This window comes from Heloderma suspectum, chromosome W (genome assembly GCF_057233095.1).
Source record: "Heloderma suspectum isolate Gila_16-S chromosome W, 16-S_ref, whole genome shotgun sequence".
Lineage (NCBI taxonomy): Eukaryota > Metazoa > Chordata > Lepidosauria > Squamata > Helodermatidae > Heloderma > Heloderma suspectum.
This window is the reverse complement of record NC_139475.1, coordinates 65737933-65752090: the sequence shown is the minus strand read 5'-3', so window position 1 is coordinate 65752090 and position 14158 is coordinate 65737933. Positions and strand designations below refer to the sequence as shown.

The following is a 14158-nucleotide window of genomic DNA, read 5'->3' as shown; positions in this document are numbered from 1 at the left end:
GCTGCAGGGGCTGAATGGTGCCCACCCCTTCTCAAGAGGAAATGTTCTGCTTGTGGAAGGTGCCATTGCCCAATTTTGGGGGATCTCTCCTCCCCCCACCACACACATACTGCATCTCACCCCATTCAACAGGGTTTCATGACACTCCCTATAGCATTTTCAGGGGGCTGGGGGGGGTGCCATAGGAACAGGGATGTCCATCGCTGGGAAATCTGTTTCCATTTTTAGTTGACAGCGTTCTGTGGTGGTGTGTAAGGCTTGATTTGTGTTCGTGAGCTGAGCTGCGGGCTTTCCCTGCACTCTGGGAACTTCTTGGTGCATTTTCCCCAGTTTCCACAATTTGCACACATTTCTGAGCAATTTGCACAAATTCAGCTGTAATTTACGCAAATCCAGCCATAATTTGTACACATTTGGCCATCATTTGTATAATTTGCTCAGAAATGTTTGCAAATTGAAGGACCCGGGGGGGATGTGCAAATTGCACTGAAAATTAGCAAATTGACCCCATTTGCTACAAACTGAGTCAGGTGCTGCAGTGGGAATCAGAATGAATTCTGGGGCAGCTGAACCTAGGAAAACTCACCAAACTCTACCACCCAAAAGAGATATCTCCCACATCCTTTCGTGGGAAGAAGGTGTCAGGGAAATCCACTTCCAACAGCTCAATTGAACCAGCTTAAATCTGGAAAGGAAAGGTTCCTCCTGTGCAAGCACCAGGTCATTGCTGACCCCTAGAGGGACGCCGCTTGCGCTGGTGTTTTCATGGCAGACTGTAGCGGGGTGGTTTGCCATGGCCTTCCCCAGTCATGACTACCTTACTCATTTTACCGACCTCGGGAGGATGGAAGGCTGCATCGACCTGAGCCGGCTACCCGAGACCCGGCTTCCGCTGGGATCGAACTCAGGTCGTGGGGAGAGTTTTGGTTGCAACACTGCCGCCTACCACTCTGCGCCACACGAGGCCCCTCTGGATCCAACCCCAAATCCACAGATTTATGTGGGAATGCAATAGGATGGACTTGAGAACAAATACCTGTGAAACTGACAAGGACAGGAAGTAGATTGATCCATCCATCTGTAATCTAGTTAAGGAGATCATAAGCAGAAGTACCCGCCCAGCCCCTGCGCCCGCTTGCAGATCCTCGGACTGCGCTGGAGCCCCTTCTGCACTTGGCTAGCAGCCTGCACTCACCTTGGAGGCCTCATTGAGCTCCATGGTGGCCATTTTTGGGGAAATAAAATGGCGATTGTAAAGTGCTCATATTTGTGTATGTGTGAAAACATGCATTTTCGCAAAAATGTGCATTTTCACATACACAAATATGCACTTTCACAAAAATGTGCATTTTCGCACACACACAAATATGCGCATTTTTGTGTTCTCCATTTTATTTCTCAAAAAATGGTGACTGCAAAGCTCGGTGAGGCAGCCAGGGGGAATGCAGGCTGTTTGCTGAGTGCAGGCAGGGGGCAAGCAGGGGCTCAGTGAGCAGGGGTGTGGGGTGTGGGCAGGGGTGGTTCCACCAGATCCCTGGATGGAATTGGGCGCCCGCACCATCCCTACGAGTATACAGATCATACTCAGAAGTACTCAGATCACACCCAGAAGTACGCTATACGCTGCAAACAACCATCCACACTCTGTCGCACAAGAAGCCATGTTTTGTTCCAAGGAGATGTTGGATGTCACAATCTGTGTAACCATCTGCAAGTGTCTGCATGGATCAGGGGATTGCACAATATTTTATTTATATTGTGCTTCTGTCAGTCAGATGGGGAAGTTAGCCCTGAGGGCCGTATCCAGATTTCCTCCCTGGGCAGCGTGGACATACTACCAGGCGGTGTTTCAAAGGAAGAACAGAACAGTTTTGGTTTAACACCGATAAGGGTGCAATCCTATACATGTTTAGACAGGAAAAAGTCCTACAACTCCCATCATTCTCCTGCCAGCATGGCTGGCTGGGGAATGCTGGGAGTTGTAGACTTTTTCCTGTCTAAACACGCATAGGATTCAACCCTAACTCTCCTGCCAAGCCTGTGTCCTGATGAGAATTTTAGTGTCTATGAATGCTTAGCATCTGATTTCATGGGGATTTCATTTTCGTGGAGCATTCTTTGAACCCTTTTAAATTTTGTCTCAAGTTGCCTTGAGTCTCTTTGGAGAAAGGTGTCTTAGGATGCAATCCTACGCATGTTTAGATGGGAAAAAAGTCCCACAACTCCCAGCTGGGGGCATGCTGGAAGTTGTAGGCCTTTTTTTCTGTCTAAATATGCATGAGACTGTGCCCTTCGGAAATTGACTGAATAATAAATAAATCACATCAGAAATGTATAAGAACTGTTACTTTTGTTGTTGTTCAGTCGTTCAGTCGTGTCCAACTCTTGGTGACCCCACGGACCATAGCACGCCAGGCCTTCCTGTCCTGCGCTCTCTCCCGGAGTGTGCTCAGGTTCATATTCATTGCATCAGTGATGCTAGCTATCCAGCCATCTCATCCTCTGCCGTCCCCTTCTCCTTTTGCCTTCAGTCTTTCCCAGCATCAGGGTCTTTTCCAAGGAGTTTTCTCTTCGCATTAGGTGGCCAAAATATTGGAGCTTCAGCTTCAGTATCTGTCCTTCCAATGAGCACTCAGGGTTGATTTCCTTCAGGATGGACTGATTTGACCTCCTTGCAGTCCAGGGGACTCGTAAGAGTCTTCTCCAGCACCACAGTTCGAAAGCATCAATTCTCCGGCGCTCAGCCTTCCTTATAGTCCAGCTCTCACAGCCATACATTACTACTGGGAAAACCATAGCTTTGATTAGACGGACCTTTGTCGGCAAGGTGATGTCTCTGCTTCTTACTATGCTGTCTAGGTTGGCCATAGCTTTCCTCCCAAGGAGCAAGCGTCTTTTAATTTCATGGCTACAGTCACCGTCTGCGGCGATCTTGGAGCCCAAGAAAATAAAATCTGTCACTGCTACCATTTCTTCCCCTTCTATATGGCAGGAAGTGATGGGGCCAGATGCCATGATCTTAGTTTTTTTAATGTTGAGTTTCAAGCCAGCTTTTGCACTCTCCTGTTTCACCCTCAACAAGAGGCTCTTGAGATCCTCTTCGCTTTCTGCCATTAGGGTGGTATCATCTGCGTATCTGAGGTTGTTGATAATTCTCCCGGCAATCTTAATTCCGACCTCTGATTCATCCAACCCAGCATTTCTCATGATGTACTCTGCATATAAGTTAAATAAGCAGGGCGACAATATACAGCCTTGTCGTACTCCTTTCCCAATTTTGAACCAATTGGTTGTTCCATGTCTGGTTCTTTCTGTTGCTTCTTGACCCTCGTACAGGTTTCTCAGGAGACAGGTAAGGTGGTCTGGTACTCCCATCTCTTTCAGAATTTGCCACAGTTTGTTGTGATCCACACAAGCAAAGGCTTTAGTGTAGTCAATCAAGCAGAAATAGACGTTTTTCTGGAATTCTCTTGCTTTCTCCATGATCCAGAGAACGTTGGCAATTTGATCTCTAGTTCCTCTGCCTCTTCGAAACCCAGCTTGTACTTCTGGGAGTTCTCGGTTCGCATACTGCTGAAGCCTAGCTTGTAGGATTTTGAGCATCACCTTGCTGGCATGTGAAATGAGCGCAATTGTACGGTAGTTTGAACACTCTTTGGCGTTGCCCTTCTTTGGAATTGGAATGTAAACTGACCTTTTCCAGTCTTGTGGCCACTGTTGACTGTTCCAAATTTGTTGGCATATTAAGTGCAGCACTTTAACAGCATCATCTTTTAGGATTTTAAATAGCTCAGCTGGAATGCTGTCATCTCCTCTAGCTTTGTTGTTACTAATACTTCCTAAGGCCCACTTGACTTCACTCTCTAGGATGTCCGGCTCAAGTTCAGTGACCGCACTATCATGGCTATCAGGGACATTCAGATCTTTCCTGTATAGTTCTTCTGTGTATTCTTTCCACCTCTTCTTAATCTCATCTGCTTCTGTTAGGTCCCTGCCTTCTTTGTCCTTTATCATGCCCGTCTTTGCACAAAACGTTCCCTTGAGATCTCCAATTTTCTTGAAGAGATCTCCAATCTTTCCCAATCTGTTGTTTTCTTCGATTTCTTTGCATTGTTCATTTAAAAAGGCCTTCTTGTCTCTCCTTGCTATTCTCTGGAACTCTGCATTCAGTTGGATATACCTTCCCCTTTCTCCCTTGCTTTTCGCTTCCCTTCTTTCCTCAGCTACTTGTAAAGCCTCATCAGAGAGCCACTTTGCTTTCTTGCATTTCTTTTTCTTTGGGATGGATTGAGTTGCTGCCTCCTGAACAATGTTACGGACCTCCGTCCATAGTTCCTCAGGCACTCTGTCTATCAAGTCTAATCCCTGAAATCTATTCCTCACCTCTACTGTATATTCATAAGGGATATGATTGAGGTCATACCGGAATGGTTTAGTGGTTTTCCCTACGTTCTGCAATTTAAGCCGAAATTTTGCAAGAAGCAGCTCATGATCTGAGCCACAGTCAGCTCCAGGTCTTGTTTTGACTGACTGTATAGAGCTTCTCCATCTTTGGCTGCAAAGGACATAATCAATCTGATTTCGATACTGACCATCTGGTGATGTCCATGTGTAGAGTCGCCTCTTGTGCTGTTGGAAAAGAGTGTTTGCTATGATCAGCGTGTTCGCTTGGCAAATCTCTGTTAGCCTTTGTCCTGCTTCATTTTGTACACCAAGGCCATGCCTGCCTGTTATCCCAGTGATTTCTTGACTTCCTACTTTAGCATTCCAATCCCCTATGATGAAGAGGACATCTTTTTTTGGTGTTAGTTCTAGAAGTTGTTGTAGGTCTTCATAGAACGGATCAACCTCAGCTTCTTCAGCCTCAGGGGTTGGGGCATCAGCTTGAATTACTGTGATGTTGAATGGTTTGCCTTGGATTCGTACTGAGATCATTCTGTTGTTTTTTAGATTGTACCCCAGTACTGCTTTTCCCACCCTTTTGTTGACTATGAGTGCTACTCCATTTCTTCTAAGGGAATCTTGCCCACAGTAGTAGATATGATGGTCACCTGAATTATTTTCGCCCATTCCTGTCCATTTTAGTTTGCTGATTCCCAAGATGTCAATGTTCAATCTTGCCATCTCATGTTTGACCACCTCCAGCTTACCTTGATTCATTGATCTGACATTCCAGGTTCCTAAACAATATTGTTCTTTACAGCATCGGATTTTCTTTTCACCACCAGACACATCCACAGCTGAGTGTCCTTTCGGGTTTGGCCCAGCTGCTTCACTCTTTCTGGAGCTACTTGGAAATACCCTCTGCTCTTCCCCTGTAGCATATTGGACACCTTCCGACCTGAGGGGCTCATCTTCCGGCGTCATCTCTTTTAGCCTTGGGATACGTTCCATGGGGTTTTCCTGGCAAGAATACTGGAGTGGGTTGCCATTTCCTTCTCCAGTGGACCACATTTTGTCAGAACTCTCCGCCATGACCTGTCCGTCTTGGGTGGCCCTGCACGGCATAGCTTATGGCTTCACTGAGTTACACAAGCCCCTTCGCCACAACAAGGCAGTGATCCATGAAGGGGATCACTGTTATTTTTACCTAAACATAATTAACAACCTCAAATCCATATATCTCTGGGAGCCTTGTTCTAAACTGAAAATGTGGCTTTTTTGCCATTACGGTGCCACTGACATTCAATTTGCCGGTGGCAGTGACTTAAGTGTAGCAAAATGGTTCTCCACCCCTGCTTTAGACAGAAGCTGTCTTATCACAAATTCAAAAGCCTGATTCTCCCCCACTCCCCCAAAGATTACTAAATTTTTTTTTTCTTTGGTGTGGCAAAGCAGTGGTGCAGCTGGAAAGAAAGCAATTCCAAGGTACTGAATCTGGACCCCTGCCAACTGAGCTCCTGCCCTGCTCCACCCCCCATGCAAAAAAGAGACTGCTCAAGTACTTTCAGTTTCCTTCCAAAAGTTCCTTTTAAAATGTTACAGAAAGACATTTCTGTGAAGCGAGTGAAATCGTGACCAGGCGCAATCCAGCCAAAATGAAGCATTATAGGGCTGTAATCCTATACCCACTTACCTGGAAGTAAGCCCTGCTGAGCTCAAAGGGCCTTACTTCTGAATAGACAGGTATAGGTCTACATTTTTACAGACTCTGCAATTTCAGCAGGAGAGCCAAGTTATTGGGCCTGCTTTCTCCCACTGAGTGCTTATCTCTGGTGGGATCATGTCTGAATTGGCGTTCTGGTGAGTAATTAAACAGAGGCCATTTTTCTATGGTATCTGTTGAGACTGCAAGGCCATTCTTTGCCCAATGTCATCTGTCAACTTGTTCTTTGTGACAATGTCCCCAAACTTTGATTGAACATCCTGTGAACATCCTGTTGTTGTCAGGGTTGAAACTGATGACTGGTCAACGTTGTGCCCGTACCATCTTCCTCTGCAACCCAAACATTTTTGCAACAATAATTTAGTTGTGCCTTTGATTCCAAACAGCCCATTATTATAGTTAATTGGTCAAACCTTAATCTAGCACCCATCATCTGATAAATAATGCTGGGGAGACTATGACACCAATAAATTGGTGGTGAAAGAACAGCCCTCCCATAAATGAAAGGAATAGTTCAGCCATACTGGCAACTCCAGCATTTAAATCTCTCCATTCAAAAGATCCAGTTTAAGTTTTTCTGAGTCATACAGCAGCAATATATAAGCTTATATTACTGAGATCCCCTTTGCAGTGAGCATAAAGAGGAATAATGAGATTGAATCATAATATTTGTTTCCCCTAAGTTTCTCAAACTATTTATACATCTGACACCCATAATTTCGTATGGGCATCTCTTTTTTTGGCCTCCTCCTCTGCAGTTCACATATCTGTGCTCTTTTTCATAAGTTCCTCACAGAATTCTTTTTCCCCCTCCATTCTCCCCAGCACCACATTTCCGCCTTACAAAGCATTCAGTTCTTTTGGAAGTCCTAACGTCTGGAGGTTGGGATGATGGAGTGGGTTGGAGCAGTGGTGCAACTAGATAATTTTAGGCCTTGGGCATAATGATGTTATGTAGATGCTGTTTAGACAGCCACATGTATTACTTCAGTTGTAAAACACACCACTAACATTTCTCTCCACTCCCTGTCCCCATGAGTGGCCATCCTTCTAACGGCCACAGACCCGAGTATACGGCAGTCATTATCCACCTTGAGCCCTCAAGATAAGGTGGGCTTTAATGGAAAGTAATCTAACTGGTTCACTTGGATCATCAATGCAGGCTGCCAAACCCTGCTGTCGCCAACCCCGAACCAAGATGTTTTCAAAGCACACTTTCTACTCAGCTATTGGCAGCTGCCATGCAGTGCCCACTGGCCTAGATGGACAACCCCAATGATTACATTCGCAGCATCCCTCTCCCCTTCTCACCAATGCACTCGCCACGCACATCTTGCTTGTAGCCCATGTTGCACTCGCAGCGGTAGCTGGAGGGTGTGGGGATGCAGCGCCCGTTCAAACAAAGGTTGGTGAAATGCTTGCAGATGTCAATTGTCTGGTTCAGGGTGGCTGTTCCTAAAAAAAATCAAAAGAATGACCCAGTGACAGCAGTGGTTGTCACTGGGAGGGAAGATATGCTTAGGGCTAGGAAAAGTGGAAAACCCACTGTCTAGAAGGACCAACTGTCTGACTTGGTATGAGGCAGCTTCCTATGTTCCTATTGAAATCAGCCCTGTATTCAAAACCATGAGGACTAGCGTCTTACGTAGTTTTTAGGCAAAGGGTTATAGCTTAGTTCTAGAGAATCTGCTTTGCTTGCAGAAAGCCCCAGTTTGCATTCCTGGAATCTCCAGGTAAGGCTGGCAAAGATCCCCCACCCGAAATCCCAAAGAGCCACTGCTATCAGTGTAGACAGTGCTCAGCTAGATTGATCCATGGTCTGACTCAGCATAAGTCAGCTTCCTAGGTTCTTTTTAAATCAGCCCTGCATTCAGAACCATGAGGACTGGAACCTTAGTTTCTCTTTAGGAGAAGGGCCCTAGCTCAGTGGTAGAGCCCCTGGTTTGCATGTAGGAGGTCCCTGGTTCCATCCCCAGCATCTACAGATGGGCTTGAGGAAGACCACCCCTCACCACCACCACCTGAAACTCTGAGGAGCCGCTGCCATGCATAGTAGGGGGAAGAATCTTTAAAAAAAATGCATCTGATTAGGAAAATTGCTGGCACAAAATGTATACGTTAGGCAAAAGCGTGTACGAAAATGCATGTATTCAGAGAATCATGCAGCAAAAAATGCTGATGAATTTTCATGCAAACTGTTTGGGGGCAGGGTGGAATGCACAAAGTTTGTCACAAGCCCAATTTAAGATTGGGAAAAATGAAGAACTGAGAGAAACCAACATGGGCAGATTCATCTGTCCCTGTCTGAAACCACAGAAAGCACCTGCCACTAAGGGTAGAAGATCCGGCCGGAGCTTTGTGGAACAGCCGTCTGGCTCAGGATATGGCAGCTTCCTAGATTCCGATTGCAATCAGCCCTTTATTAAGAATCATGAGGATTGGGATCATAGCAGAAGAAGAAGATGGTGTTGGACTTGGAGGAATCCAGCTTGGGGGTGGAACTCGGCAAGGTTTTGCCAGCTTGGCCCCCCAAATATTGGCTCGTGGATCCTGACTTGGCATGTGCCAAGTTGGGCAAGCTTGCAGTTTCCCACTTTTTAAAAAATTGTGCAGATGGAGACCTTGTGCAAAATTGTGGGTATGCATATTCATGGAAATTGTTTGGGGGCAAAATTGCAGCCATAAATAGTGCAATTTGTTCAAAACTGTGGACCATTTTGAGCAAAAACTGATACCTGTAAATACGTATACCTGTCATTTTGCGCAAAATTGTAGCTCGCGGATAGAAAAAAAGTTGTGAGCTCTTACCGGGCACCCATGGACCATCTGGCAGCTTGTTCCATGCACCCGCAAGGGTCGGGTGAACAAAGCATGAACAGGTTGCAGGGGAATTCCACCATCCCTAGTTACATTTCTATACCATCCAATAACCAAAGCTCCCTGGATGGTCCACAAAAATTATAATCTCTGTATAAGCCAGCTTCCAATATCCCTGCTGTACGCAAGTTTCCTCACTTACCAATGCTCAAGCTCCCAGGTCCCGTGCCAGGCAGACCAGGGATTCCACCTTGCCCATTGGCTCCGTTGGGCCTGAAGCTGCCAAGACCACTAATGCTCGGCCCCATTCCATTGGGTCCAAAGCCAGGAATCCTGGGGAAAGTACTGGGGAAGCCTGGAACCACTGGGAGACCATTGATACACAGCTGGCGGTATTCGTCTGTCAAAGCAAACCACACAAAAGCAGCACTTCTGGCATGAGTCAGAAACGGTGACTGCAAAATGCCCTGTCCAGAGAATGCACCAGAGCTTGTCCGGAATTGAATTTGGGATGAAAGAGGCTCCCCGCTCCTGCAGTTAAAGCTCTCAGTGGCTACTCATCATGCTGGCTTTGTTTGACCTCCAGTATCAGAGGCAGTATGCTGGGGAATATGAGCGGGAGGGTGCTATTGCGCTCATGTCCTCCTTGTGGGCTTCCCATTGGGGCATCTGGTTGGCCACTGTGGGAACAGGATGCTGAACTACAGAGGCCTTAGGTCTGATCCAGCACTGCTCTTCTTATGTGCTTATGGGTATGATCCTATGCATATGCTGGGAATTGTAGGACTTTTTTCTGTCTAAACATGCATAGGATTGCACCCTAAGGCAGACTCAGGCCATAATCTTATGCACACTTAAATGGGAGTAAGCTCCCTTGAACTGGGGAATATTTACTTCTGAGTAATCACACATAGGATTGTGCTGTGCAAATTGCTTGATGGTTGCAACCATATGTGCACTTACTGGGAGTCCTGGTGAAGTTGACAGGACTTTCTTCTGAGTAGACCTGCCTAGGATGGGAGGGCACATGGGCACCTATGGGACCCACATTGGAGACCCCCTGTGTCACCTAACCCATTCGAGATCCCACTGGAGACTCCCACTGTCACCAAACTTATTGGAGATCCCATTGGAGACCCCTCAAGTCACCCATTGGAGACCCTGAGTGTCACCCAACCCATTGGAGACCCTGAGTGTCACCCAACCCATGGAGACCCCATTGGAGGCCCCCAGTGTCACCCAACCAATGGTCCCAGATCAAGGCCTCCTTGGTGGTGGGGCCTCCAAGGTCTCGGCCACCCGCTCCCTAGATCACACTCACCAGTTCCCCTCACGGGGCACATTTCTGGGGTCTGCCCAATAGCCCAGCAACGACCAGGGTCACAGCAACACTGCATCTTGGTGTACTGGCCAGGCAATTCCCTGGTGCACCGCCCACCAATAAGCGCTGAGAAGCAGGTGCCAATCCACTGTTCTGGAAAGAGAAGAGAAAGAGGAGTTGAGCCAGGGGCACTGGCTCATCCACAGCTGGGCTGCGGAAAGGTTCTGGTGGCACCCTAAGAGGAGCTCAGTTCACTCAAGCAGTTTCACTGTGCATGCAAGAGACAGAGAGAGCAATTCTTGGATTGTCCCTGTCGGGAGGTCGCCCCTGCCGCCCTCTGAGCCCCTCAGGTAGCCAGAATCAACATGCAGACAATAGGGCTCTTTTCCAAGGCTTTATTCCCATTCAACCTAATGACACTTACAGATGCTAATTGCTTGATCCTCCGAGTGAGACCTAAGAGAGCTGCCTACTCGGGGGTTCTAGCCTTAGGAATCAGTTGATCTCCATTTGGAGGGGAAGGCGGGAAACCTCTGAACCTATGGGCTAGGAGGAGAGAGTCCACCCCTTTCCCGTGGGGCATCGGGGCACCACTGTTGCCGTCGTGCCAAGCGGGCTGAGCGCCTCCTCTCGGCGCCCGCCATCTCCTGCTTGACGCTGCACCGGCGCCTAGTGTCCAGAAACTGCTGTTGCGCCTCCCTCTCCCTGCCAGAGTCACTATCACTCTCAGGAATGTGTACCGGGAGGGGCTCTCCCCCAGCTGCTCCTCTGAACAGCGCACATGTTCCTCTCCCGTGGTTTCTATCTCTTCCTCAGAATCAGAACTGCTTTGGGGCTCTCTGGGCTCCGATCCAACCCTGACACTCCCATCCCTATGGAGATAGATAGGTAGGCCTGGAGCAGGGGTGGGGAACCTCCCCTCAGGGGCCAAATCTGGCCATCTGGGGGTTCCCCAAAGGGTCCTGCCCCCTTTCCCCCAACCACCAATCGTTTGGTGGTTTCCCGGCTCTTGTGCAGTTCCCCCCCTATTCTGAAAGCTTGAAAGGCAAAGGGGGCAGAGGCAAAGCACCCCGAATTCCAGCAGGTTGTCCTTGAAAACCTCTTCCTGTCAGTAACTCAGCTTTCAGAGATACATTCTGAACTTTTAGAATGGGGGGGGGGCTGAGAAAAAGACAGGAAACCACCAAATGATTGGAGGCTGGGGGAAAGGGGGAGGGGCCACAGAAAGGGGGTAGAGCCATCTGGGAAACCATGGAGGGCCATACTGAGACTATGCAGGCCAGATTTGGTCACCAGACTGATGTTCAACACTCCTGGTGTAAATAATTGTGAGCTATTATTTCTGAGTAGACATGCCTAGGATTGGTGGGTGCATGGGCACCCACAGAGCCCACATTGGAGACCCCCAGTGTCCCTATTGGAGACCCCCCAGTGTCACCCAACCCACTGGAGATCCCATTTGAGACTCCTAGTGTCATCCATTGGAGAACTCACTGGAGATCCCCAGTGTCACCCACTGGAGACCCCCCCCCCCGTGTCACCCAACCACTGGTACTGGTTGGGTGACAGATGGTCCGTGTCAGTTGAAGGCAGCTTCCTATGTTTTGGGGAAGGACTTGGAAGCAGAGCATCGGTTTTCCATGCAGAAAGTCCCAGGTTCAACCTCCAAATTCTGATCTATGTGCTGGTCTATGATGGTAATCTCTCTCTCTCTCAATCTCTCTCTCTCTCTCCCCCCTCCCCTACCTACCCATCTGTCAGGGGGCCCTAGCCGGCCTCTTTCAGTCTACTCCAGTAGCCAACTCCAGACACAGACAAAGGACTCTTTTCAAGGCTTTATTCCTTTTACAACTTAATAACTCTATCACCAGTGACTAAGCTATGAACAGCAGAGTAATCTATGCCCGGGTTGGAAACAGTTGGTCCCCATTTGATCGAGAATCACTTGCAGACCCTGAACTTATGGGCTAGGGAGAGTCCCTCCCCTTTTCCCTTGGGTCCTCTGGACGTGACCGTTGCTTGCGCACCAAACGGGTGCTACGCCTCCTTCCGCGCCCTCCATAGCTCTTCGCTCTCTGTGTCTGCGTCGAGCATCCAGCCAGCCCTCCTCCCGCGCTCTTTCACTCCCAGGACTGCTATCTATGTCTGGAATGCTGGGAGGAGGAAACTCTGCCAGCTGCAGGGCCTGGAGGGATGAGCGTGCTCCTCTCCCACGGACGGCTGTTCCTCCTCAGAATCAGAACTGCTCTGAGGTTCTATGGGCTCACTGTCCACCCTGATACCATCCATCCATCCATCCATCCCCCAACTTCTTATTTATAGGAACAGCCTTAGAGATGTGCCAGTTAGATTAGACCAGGCTAGGTGCACCTGCTTTGAATTACAACTCCCATAATCCCTGACCATTGCCTATGCTGGTCTGGGGCTGATGGGAGTTGTAGTCCCCAACATCCAAAAGGCACCAGGCTGCCTAACCCTAGAGTAGAGAATTCTGGGCAGAGAGACCAAAAGCATGTTTAGGCATCCAGGCCAGCTCTCCAGGAAAGTGGTAAGATGCCCGCACCCCATAAAAGCCTCCCCTCCCCAGAATCCAGCAAGGGTCCCCCTACAGAACGTCACGAGGAAGCCTATCCCATGGTAAGCAGGGAAGAGTCACATTTGAGGCACCCCAGAAAAAGGAAAGGAAAACAGCGAGGAATGTCAAGTCTTGATTGACTCATTCGTCAAGGGTGCCGTGTCTGCATTCGTTTGGTCGGCATCAGCGGACGGGCTGCCAGCAGGGTGATCTCTCCCTGTAAAGTAATTGCTGTTAATTGTGATGCTTGGCGAGGCGTGCTGACCCCCCCAATCCCCCCCCCCGTAAACGCCTTCTTTAATCATAGTTTTGCAAGCCCCAACTGGAAAACCTCGGCAATTAAGACCTCAATCAGGATGTGGACTTGGGGCTGGCACATCAAGAGGCTAATGAGGCCTTGGGTGGGGCTTGGATTAATGATCTGCCCAGGCTGGGAGGGAATTCCTGACCATTCCTCCCTCCCCTTGGGGGCCGATGAGTCAGACCTTGAGCATAAAACCAAGCATATCCTGGACATTTTGGCGGGCCCATCTCCAAGCCGAAGAGCTTTCTTGCTCTCCAAGGTTTCATTGATATGCAGAGTGAGGTGTTAAACTGTTCTGGGATGGGACCACTTCAGGCTGTTGGTGGAATGTTTCCACAGGGGTGAAATGATTCCCACTGCATTTAGAAATCTAGCAGATCAGGCACAACCCTGAACTGCGTCTTTTCCACCTGTGTGGAATTTGAATTCTCCTCTGTTCCCAAAAGTGCCCTGTACATAGAAAGCTGGTGATATCAGGCTCCAAAGGCTCAGGCCAAGTGAGGACTGAGTGAAAATGGCTTCTTGAAATGCTCCACTATGGAACATTTCGGCAAAAAATTCCTCTGGGGAGGTCGTGTATGAAATTCTCCAACGTTGTGTGGGTGGGTTCACCATTAGCAATGGTGGTGCAGCATCTTTCTTCCCTAATGTTTGTATGGGTTTTGGCCATCACAAAGAACGACAGTGGTGACAACAGAATGACTGTCAGCAGCCATTTTGTATCCCCCAGAATGCCCCAGACGTAGTGTTGTTGAAGGGCATTCTGGGGAGAAAACGGCAGCCGGAACAACAGCAACAACAAAGGGTGGAGAATATTCTGTAAAGTTACCCTCTTTTTTGGGAGGGCCCTGTGAAAAAGACAATTATTTTACCCTTGAGAAATTTTGGCTTGGGTTTCGGTATAATCCTTTCTCCTGACCTTTTGATTTCTATATTCAAATATAGAATATAACATTATTCTATCTTGTTATATGGAGAGAAACGTTCAGTTGTGCCATTTATGTCCGCCTGCAGTTGGAAGTGGTATAGTCCAGG

General features: G+C 48.2%; 1 protein-coding gene across 1 annotated transcript in view; it reads right to left on the bottom strand.

Moving 5' to 3' along the window:
• The window catches only part of LOC146334107 (fibrillin-2-like), a 172520-nt gene that overhangs the window by 70204 nt on the left and 88158 nt on the right, over positions 1-14158 (bottom strand). The window contains exons 9-11 of the mRNA XM_084825045.1: positions 10245-10397; positions 9126-9323; positions 7418-7561 (exon numbers count right to left, since the gene is read on the bottom strand). Coding sequence (XP_084681171.1) covers positions 7418-7561; positions 9126-9323; positions 10245-10397 — 495 coding nt within the window. The remainder of the gene's footprint in view (positions 1-7417; positions 7562-9125; positions 9324-10244; positions 10398-14158) is intronic.